Source organism: Camellia sinensis, chromosome 15, assembly GCF_055761805.1.
Source record: "Camellia sinensis isolate YWXY chromosome 15, ASM5576180v1, whole genome shotgun sequence".
NCBI lineage: Eukaryota > Viridiplantae > Streptophyta > Magnoliopsida > Ericales > Theaceae > Camellia > Camellia sinensis.
In genome coordinates, this window is record NC_138975.1 from 123,032,317 (window position 1) to 123,042,561 (window position 10,245).

The 10,245-nt window shown below is 32.3% G+C and overlaps 1 protein-coding gene and 1 non-coding gene across 2 annotated transcripts; one reads left to right on the forward strand and one right to left on the reverse strand.

Moving 5' to 3' along the window:
• The first annotated feature begins 2,619 nt into the window (after positions 1 to 2,619).
• Positions 2,620 to 6,436, forward strand: LOC114303371 (putative UDP-arabinopyranose mutase 2). The gene is made up of 4 exons (XM_082909530.1): positions 2,620 to 3,034; positions 4,825 to 5,075; positions 5,156 to 5,324; positions 5,849 to 6,436. The coding sequence occupies exons 1-4, from the start codon at positions 2,711 to 2,713 to the stop codon at positions 6,188 to 6,190; spliced, it is 1,086 nt and encodes a 361-aa protein (XP_082765656.1). The 5' UTR covers positions 2,620 to 2,710; the 3' UTR covers positions 6,191 to 6,436.
• A 1,591-nt stretch (positions 6,437 to 8,027) lies between these two features.
• TRNAD-GUC (transfer RNA aspartic acid (anticodon GUC)) lies at positions 8,028 to 8,099 on the reverse strand. Its single transcript has one exon. It is a non-coding gene; the product is annotated as a tRNA-Asp (tRNA).
• Positions 8,100 to 10,245: the final 2,146 nt, after the last annotated feature.

Genomic DNA, 10,245 nt, shown 5'->3' on the forward strand with positions numbered 1-10,245 from the left:
TGCCTAGAACGGGATGAGGATGCAAAGATGCACATTTAAAAGCATTTTCAGAAAAACAGAGTCCCGCTCGAGCGCACGTTTCCCCGCTCGAGCGGTAATGCAACAAAGGTACACGCTCGAGCGTAAACTTTCCCGCTCGAGCGTACTGTAAAAGTACTGGATGGGTGAAATCTCCGCTCGATGCCCGCTCGAGCGTGAGACCTGACTCCGCTCGAGCGCCCAATCCTCTGCTCGCGTGTAAGGTAAAACAGTGCAGAGATACTGGATGCTCGAATTCTACGCTCGAGCGGCACTTCCTCCGCTCGAGCGGAAGTGCAAAATCTGGAAAACCCAGATTGCACCTCCAAGTTCAAAACCAAGTTGTTAACAACTCAAAACCGATCCCCTTGGGCTCATTTTCTGGAAAACTCTTATAAACACATAGAATATCATGTTTCAAAGATCAATTTTAAGAAATCAAAGCCCAAGGTGAGTCAATTAAAACCATAATCAAACCCATTTTCAAGAACAACATTCAAACATGCATGGATGAGTTTTAAACCAAATTAAAGCTCTAAAGCTTGCTCAAATGAGCTCATTTCTTTTCAAAACCAGATGAAAACATGGTCTGTAACAACAATATGAGCATGCATGTACTAATGTCCATGTAATCAACCTCAAAATGCAACAATACTAACATGCATGCAAGAGATGAGCTTCAATCTGCCATTAATGAACCAAATCATGACTTAGCTCTACAAATTAACATGAACCATGCATGAATCAACTTAAAGACAAAATCAAAAGATGAAATTCATACCTAGGTTCCTCGAATGCAAGTCTAGAGGTTCAATATAGCAATCTACACTTCAATTCCAAGCAATTCAAGCCAAATCAACAAGAACAATTCTCTCTCTCTCTAACTCTCCTCTCAAGGTCGGCTAAGCTCAGGAGAAATGGCTGATGGAAATGTGTTTTGATACAAGGTGTAATGAGGCTCAAACATGTATGTTGAGTGGGCCACTAAGGGTGGCAATATGGTAAATAAAACAAACTCTTTAATTAGCTTATTTTATCTAATTTAATCATACCTAATCAGTTTTCAGATAAATATACCATAAAATCACATTAATTATGTGGATCATAAAACATCAATCAATTTCTAATTCGGCCGCCGATATGGCCTTCAATTAGCAGTTTAAACATATAAGCATGAACAGATAATCATACGGTCAAACAGATAAAATGCAATTTAACTAACATATACTCAATCAATTCGGTTTCCAATTTCAATCAGTCAGTTCAGTACTTTAATCAGTCCAATTATCAGTCATAATCAATTCAGTTTAACGGTAATCGGTGTTTATCGGTAATCAATCAGTCAGTAATCGGTAAACAGTATGAGGGTTGTTACAAAGACGAATTACACTAACGGTTCCTATAATTTGGGACTTATGTCACTTTGATCCTTGACTTTTTAATTGTAAAACATTTGATCCTAAATTTTAAATATTATTCCAAATAAGGACAATTAAAGAAACTATTGCTCAATTTCAAGGATAAAATCGTAAATTTGATAAAACAAAAATTAATTTGACAAAAATAAATATCAAAAACATATTTTTGAATTTTTAAAAATTATTTATATCTATCAAAGATAAAATTATGTAAAATTAATAATTTTTTAACATATTTATTTATTTTTTTGCCAAATTAATTTTTATTATGTGTTTTGATGATAATCATGTAATGAGTGATTGTTTTATTTTTATTAAATTAATTTCTATTTTTCCAAAAGTCAAATATGATGACAATTTTGATATTATTAATAAATCAATTCATTAAATCAAAAAATTCAAAACTAAAAATATTTTATATATTAAATATATCGATTACACATTAAAAACCTAACAACCACCCATTACATGATCATCATTTAAACATATAATAAAAATTAATTTGGTAAAAAAATAAATGTATAAAAGATTTATCAATTTTACGTAATTTTATCTTTAGTGTGTAGAAATAATTTTTAAAAATTCAAAAATATTTTTTTGACATTTATTTTTGTCAAATTAATTTATATTTTATCAAATTAATGACTTTACCCTTAAAATTGAGTAATGATAGTTTCAACTGTTCTTATTTAGAACAATATTCAAAATTTATGATCAAATGTGGCATAATTGAAAAGTCGGAGATCAAAATAATACGAATTTCAAACTATAAAGACTCTTAGGCCAAGTTTGGCATCCTCAAAAAAATCCAAAAAGTCAAAAAATCACTATCTTATTTAAGTCACATCATCTTATTTAAGTCACATCACATCTCTAACACATCACTTCAAACCCAACCCAAATCCAACCCATATTTCATAAAAAGTCAAAAAGTGCACTTATTTAGTCTTCCCAAACTTGGCCTTAATATAATTCGCCCTTAAATCTACATTTTCAAAATTAATGAGACAAATTAGTTTATAAAAAAATTCTTGAGACTAAATGAATTATCATTCCTCAAAATGAGATTTATAGATAAATTTTTCATTATTTACAACTTCTATTTATAATTTATTGTGCAAAAATAATTTAAATAAATTAAAAATTAATTTTTATTTTGTGATACCAACTTCTTAATTAAAATAAATTAATAATAGCCATACAAATAACAAACACTAGTCTCTCTCCTTCTCCCAAATTCGTAGTTCTCTTCTCTCTCTCTCTCTCTCTCCGCAATGACTGAAACATCGGTATCTCCGACGCCACTTCTGAAAGATGAGCTAGACATAGTCATACCCACAATTCGGAACTTAGATTTCCTTGAGATGTGGAGGCCTTTCTTTCAACACTACCATCTCATCATCGTCCAAGACGGCGACCCCACAAAGGTCATCAAAGTCCCTGAAGGCTTCGACTACGAGCTCCACAATCGCAACGACATTAACCGAATTCTCGGCCCCAAATCCTCTTGCATTTCCTTCAAGGACTCTGCTTGCCGATGCTTCGGCTACATGGTCTCCAAGAAGAAGTATATCTACACCATTGACGACGATTGCTTTGTAAGCCTTTGATTTCCCTTTGGTTTCGTTTCGTTTCGTTTCGTTTTTTAGACTGTTTCCGATGTGGGTTTTGGATTTGGATGTGTTTTAGGGTGTATATTTGCTGGGTTTTGAGAAATTGTTTTTTGAATTTTGATGGGTTTAGGGTTTTAGTGGGAAATATTGGATTTTGATTTGGTGGTGCTTTCATCTTTTTGGATTTAGCCTTTTGTTTTTGGGTGGAATGATTGATTCGGTGATTTGGGTATTTTAGGGGGTGTTGTGGGGTTGAAGAATTTGGATCTGCTTCTGTTTGGAAGCCTTTTGTTTACCTTTGTTTTGTTTTCGCAGATTGTTTTTGATGTGGGTTTTGGATCTGGATGTGCTTTGGGGTGTGAATTTCTGGGTTTTTTATTGGTGTGTTTTGATGAGATTTTTTTGAATTATGATGGGTTTAGGGTTTGAAGATTGGATTTTGATCTGTGGGTACTTTGGGATTTTTTGATTTTGTGGGTACTTTTGTTTTTTTTGATTTGGGAGTTTGAGCTGTATTGACTTTTTGGATTTTGATCTGTTTGGTCGTTTAGAAAATAAATAAAGAAAAAACATATACATGTGATCTATGTAGCAACCGTTATAAAATTTCATTTTCGTTGTTGCATAGAAGATATATCAAAATCTGAAGATGTTAGATGTTGTTCAGTTTATGATTTTGCGCTAGTGTATTTCATGACAGTTTATGCGACAGATTTGAAAATGACTTCTGATTTATCATTCTCTGACATTGACATTTTAAAGTTGGGTAAATGAATCTAGATTGTTCAATTACTCAAGCCAATTCTGCATACACTAAACGCCATTGAGGGATCCCTGGTATCTCTCATCTTAGCTGAATTTAATTGAAATTCAGCAGATGTTCTGGGTTTGCTCCCTACATGCCCAGTGCAGGGTTGACTCTCGTCAGCTCCTCCCATTTGTCCGGATCATGCGATTAGGGGTTGTTGCTTGATCCTCGGGTTATGCTCCTAGGGTGGGACCAAAGGACTCTGCCTAGGACACGATTCCCGCTTATCCCCCCCCCCCCCCCAAAAAAAAAAAAAAAAAAAAAAAGAAGAGGGTAAATTACACTCACCTCTCCTGTGCTTTGGAAAAAATACAGTTAACTTCACACTTTTAACATAATTACACTGATCTCTCTTGAGGTTTTAATTTACATAACAATTACGTCTTTTTTCATGAATAATTTGTTAGCGTATGAATGAAAAAACAATGTTATCATCTTTTTTCTATTAAGATGTATATTTTATTTTTGTTTATTTCATGTATACTCACCATTTGCGTTAGTTTCAGTGACTTTAGCCTTACTAAAAAAGATGTCATTGTAATTATGTCAAAAGTACATGGCTAATCGTATTTTCTTCAAATCTCAGTGGTTGTGAGTGTAATTTACCCCCAAAATAAAAATCATTAGCTTCAATCATGCATGTCCTAGTAGTATTGTGTCTCATTTTTGTGTATTAGCTCCAAATCTTAGCAAGATTTGTTGTATTTTTCATACTGATAGTGTGGTTGGGACTTAGAGATTATTTCATGCTCAAACATTTTCAGTATTTTGATTATATATTTACATCGGGATGCCTTTTTAAATTTTTTATCCTTCATGTTACTTGGGTTGAATTTGTTATTGATTCTTTTGATCAAGATATAGAGGTGCTTTATTGGCTTTGCCATTTTAAATTTGAATTGATTCTCATACAATTGAATTGGGAGATCATTTTATGTGGCTCTAATGGTAAGCATTTTTTCAACAGGTTGCTAAAAATCCCTCTGGCAATGACATCAATGCACTCGAGCAGCATATCAAGAACCTTCTTGCCCCATCAACTCCATTTTTCTTCAACACCCTCTATGATCCATATCGTGAGGGCGCTGATTTTGTCCGTGGATACCCGTTCAGTCTCCGTGAGGGTGTCCCTACCGCAGTTTCTCACGGTCTCTGGCTTAACATCCCTGATTATGATGCACCCACCCAGCTTGTCAAGCCTCGAGAGAGGAACACTAGGTACGAACTTATCATTTGTGCACTAGAGTTTCCTTGATGCATCTTTAACAGAAATATTAATCCCATGCCATCTTTGTCAGGTACGTAGATGCAGTTATGACAATTCCAAAGGGTACCCTCTTTCCCATGTGTGGTATGAATCTAGCATTTAATCGTGAATTGATTGGCCCTGCAATGTACTTCGGACTCATGGGTGATGGCCAACCTATTGGACGCTACGATGACATGTGGGCTGGCTGGTGTATGAAGGTATTGTTTACTTCATGTTGTTTGCCTCTTTTGCTTCTAGGAGTGATGGTTGTTAGAATCTTACCATTCATGATTCATTCATACAATTCAATACGAGTTTCGAGCAAAACGATTTGATTCGTGCAGTTTAATCTTAAATTGTGCGAATCTTATGATTCTTAAGATTCAATTGCCATTCACTGTGATGCACTATGATTCAAGTGATTCAAAACGGCGTCGTTTTCACAAAACAAAAAGGATCAACTGATTATATTGATGTATAATGATATATATATATATGCAATTTAGTTATATTGATATTTATTTTATTTTAAACACTATGTATATACATGTATGATGTATATTATGTTAAATAAAGTGAATTATGAATCGATTCGTGAATTGACAACAATCCTGGTAGTTCCATTCGTCCACCTGATGTTTATTGTTAATGATCTTGATAGCTGCATTACCATTCCAACCTTTCCCATTTTCTCTCATCATCACAAAACTGCTCATAGCTTTTGATTGTTGGTGGTATATAGGTGATATGCGATCACTTAGGATTGGGAGTGAAGACGGGTCTGCCCTATATCTGGCACAGCAAGGCGAGCAACCCATTTGTCAACCTCAAGAAGGAATACAAAGGTATCTATTGGCAAGAAGAGCTAATCCCGTTTTTCCAATCTGTTGCTCTTTCCAAAGACTGCACCACTGTGCAGAAATGCTACATCGAAATCTCCAAGCAAGTCAAGGCAAAGCTCGGAAAGGTGGATGAGTACTTCCTTAAGCTAGCCGATGCCATGGTGACATGGATTGAAGCTTGGGATGAACTCAACCCGTCTGGAGCGGACTCTGTTGAACTTCTCAACGGATCTGGGAAATAGAAAAATCCGATTTGTAGTTTTATTATCTTTTTTTTGTCGAGCTAGGCATGCATCTTGAACTGAGTTATGATCCAAGCTTCGGCTAAAATCATTTAGAGTATTTATTTTTGCAGATTGGAGGTTGGAAGTTATTTTGCACCTTTCGTCGTTTTTTTTTTTATGATTATAGAACAAACCATGACACATTGTGGCGGGTTAGCATTTTCCTTCTATTTAATTAGATCTAGCATTGCTTGCTTTTGTTTTTTTGTTCGTTTTTTATGCTGTTTGGTATCACTTGTAGAGCTGCTTATCGTAAGATGTTCATAACCCGGTTGATTCATTCATGAGAGACAGGAACGCAAACTTTAACACAAAAAAAAAAAAAAAAAAAAAAATTTGGGATTTGTTTGGTCTAACTTAAAAGTTAGAAAAGGATGTTAACTTTTATTGTTAATTTTCAGTCGTTGACAAAATTGTACCAAACATGCCTTTTCCAATGATTAATGGTGTTAACTTTTGTTAACTTTTTTTTGTTTTTTGAGAATATTTTGTTTGTCTTTTTGATTAGCTCTCCATATTTGAATTTCAAACTATGTGAAGCCAAAGAGTGAACACCCTCAGAGCATTTCCAATAATTGTGTCATTGCTTATACTAAAGTCAAAAAAATGACTTGGCTTCATAAAAGTTAGTGTTCTAGCGATGTACCATTGCTCTACCTACAAAAACTATCAAAGCCACCTTGCTGCCAAAAGTTGAATCCGATTAGGTTGGGTTGAAATTATCTCAATTTTTATGATTTTAACACAAAATAGTTGAATTTAGCAAATGATTTAAAATGGCAAGTCTCCATTGGAGTGGTGTGGTCAAAAATTGACTTTTTTGGCTGTAAGAAGTCAAAATATTGCTTTGGCAAAGCCATTTTGACTTGGACCATTGGAGATGTTCTCACTTTTGAGACTAGCAAAAATTTGAATGTTAAGGTTTCTTTTAAAATAGGTTAGTTTAAATTTGAAGATCAAAAAATTTAAAGGGTTTGTAGGACTTATTATGAGTTTTATTGCGTTAATTTAAATTGTTCATTTTGTAAGGTGTTCAGTATATATCATCTATGAAAAAATTAAATCGATCTGATAATTGTAACATTTCATTTTATCAGTTTTTTTTTTTTTAATGGACAATATATACCTTTTATTATTTTTGGAGACAAACACTATACTATTTTTCAATAACATACTTGTCGTTCATTTTTTCGAAGACAAAAGTGATAAAATAAAAAATGTTACGATTATTAAATCGACTTAATTTTTTTATAAATAATATACACTGAGTATTCTACAGAATGAAAAGTTTAAATCTTTGAAATGAGACATGTACTCGGACCCACCACGGGCCCCTCAACTCTAGTTTTCTCGAGTTTATATTTGAATTTGAGAAAAACATAAACCCCTAAAATAATTTTCAAATTGAGATGTGTACCTTGATGATTTTTAAAGTAAAATATTATTGTTATATCTAATATTTAATCATCAATTTTTATAATGTGAAATCATTGACTTGTATTATGTGGATTAAATATTAGAGAATAATTTTTTGACAACAAAGAGCTTGTATATGCAAAGTGATTTTTGGATTAAAATATAAAGTTAAAAAAAAAAATTGATATGTTTAAAAATGATTTTTTTTTTATTTTTTATGAAAAATTCACAAAAAAATAGAATGAATGGGAAAGAATCTTCCAAAAGGAGGCCTGAGGTAAGAAAAGAAAACAAGCCCCAAAAAAACAAAAAAGATGAGAGAAAAAGAAAACAAGCCCCCCTACCATACAAAAAAAAAAAAAAGAGGGACAAGTAAAAACGCCGTTGCCGGGGATCGAACCCGGGTCACCCGCGTGACAGGCGGGAATACTCACCACTATACTACAACGACTACTCCCATTTCGTCAGCGTTTCTCTTTAATTTCTTTTTATTTCTTTTTGTTTATGCTTTCAGGCCCATTATAGCCCAGTTCATTGTGAGGGCTTAATGAAAAGTAGTCATGCCTTCCAAATTCTTTTATATATATATATATTTTTAATTTTATTTTAAGAATGGCTTGTACTCTTCTACCTCGTCCCTCTGTTTTAAATTTCCTCTCTGTAATAATGATATAGATTTGTAGCTGAGTGAGAATCATTTGTCCCTTTTTCCTTACGCATCTGTTCTAGGTTTCCTCTTTACCACATAATTAGAGGTTTGAGAAGATAGGCCGATTTAGAACAAGAGAGAAGGGACCATGTGATTTATACTTTATTGTTTTTTGAGAATTTCTCTTTTGAAATCTAACAAAATATGAATTATCCTCAATCAAGCACTCTAATCATTTTTATTTTTTTGAAATGTCCAACACAGACCAAAAAAAAAAAAATTTATAGAAACAGACACTAAGTATAGTGGCATGATAGCGTGCTTTCTATGTTTTTCAAAGGCATGACTCCATTGTTTGACTTGTCATGCCATTGTGTTCTCTTTGTCTAGCTTATTTGAAAAAATCTAAATAAACGGTGACGGAGTTAAAAAATTAAATTAAGAGGTATTTACTAATTATAATATTGAAAATTTTTACATAAATATTTCACGTAAATTTTTATTATTAATTTCGAGAAATATCAAAAAAAAATTATAGCTAGTGTAACATGGACAATATAAAAAAATATGGATATAAGTCTTAAAATAAATTATAGGATAAATTACAAATATACTCTCTGAGGTTTGATTAAAGTAAAAATCACCCCTTATGATTTTGGAAATTACATTCCACCCCCTGAGGTTTCTAATTTTATAACAAATCGCCCATTTTATTAATGAATTATCAAATCAATTAACAGTTTTTAATGATATTAAAAATACGTTTCAATTAATAATTCAGGTAATTTTATTATTATATAGAAGAGATATTATGAATTTTATTTTTTTAGTTAATTTTGTTAAATAAAAAATACTAACAAGAAAGTATTTGTAATTTTTCAAACCACATGGAGCAATTTGTATTTTAAGCAAACCTCATGAGGTGTATTTGTAATTTACCCTAAATTATTTAATAAATTATTTTTTTATACAAAATTTGATTAAAAATTCAATATAATAGTAATACCACGTCATCATTAGTATGTGATATTACCAACTAACAGTAAATAAATATATAGAGAGTGAACCTCACATCACATGTCAAATGTAACTAACAATTCAATAAATTTCATATCTTTATACTGAGATTACTTATACTTGCATGTTAATAATAATGACATCACTGTTGCATTCAAAATTTTTCTTAACATTTTCATAGATAATATGATTTATAGTAGTCACTTCATTTTCAATCAAAACAACTATTATTATTCTCATAATTTTTAAAATGTCATTTGACATTTCACTCAAATAATATTTTTATAATATTTTTATTTAAAATATTTTCTTTATATTTGAAAAAAAATTCAAAATTCAGGGAGTGCACGTGACCCCCCCCCCCGGGCGATCCCTAAGTCCCTCTGCCAATGTAAATAAGTATACTTTTTAATTTTTTATAAAAAAACATACAGAATGTAAAAAGAAGATGTAATCTTACATAGTACACCCCAAAGAAAGCCCTTTTTCTTGATTGATGGGACCCAATTCAATCTGTCGAACAATTTCAGTTTCAAAGGTTCATTTTGTCCAGTTTTTCAGATGCACTTGGGCCTCATACATTTGTTCGTTTTCAAAAACGTGGAATCTATTCCAAAGTGTTCAAAAAAATTGAAAACAAAGCAAAAATGTTTCCTTGTTCTTTCAGAACAAATTTTCACACCCTCCTTCCTCCGAAGACTATCGCTTCAACAAAATCAAGCAAAGAATGACAATTTTGCCGTTTATTACACTTTTGTATAAATACACTCTGAAATCCATATTCTAATACTCATTAAGAATCATGTCATGTATAATTTTATATACTCGAGAAAAATTTTAAAATATATTTATAATAAAGTGGGGGTAGGAATAACTTCTTTTGTTTTCTTTTGCGACACCACTCATTATGCTATAGCTCCACTTAAGACAA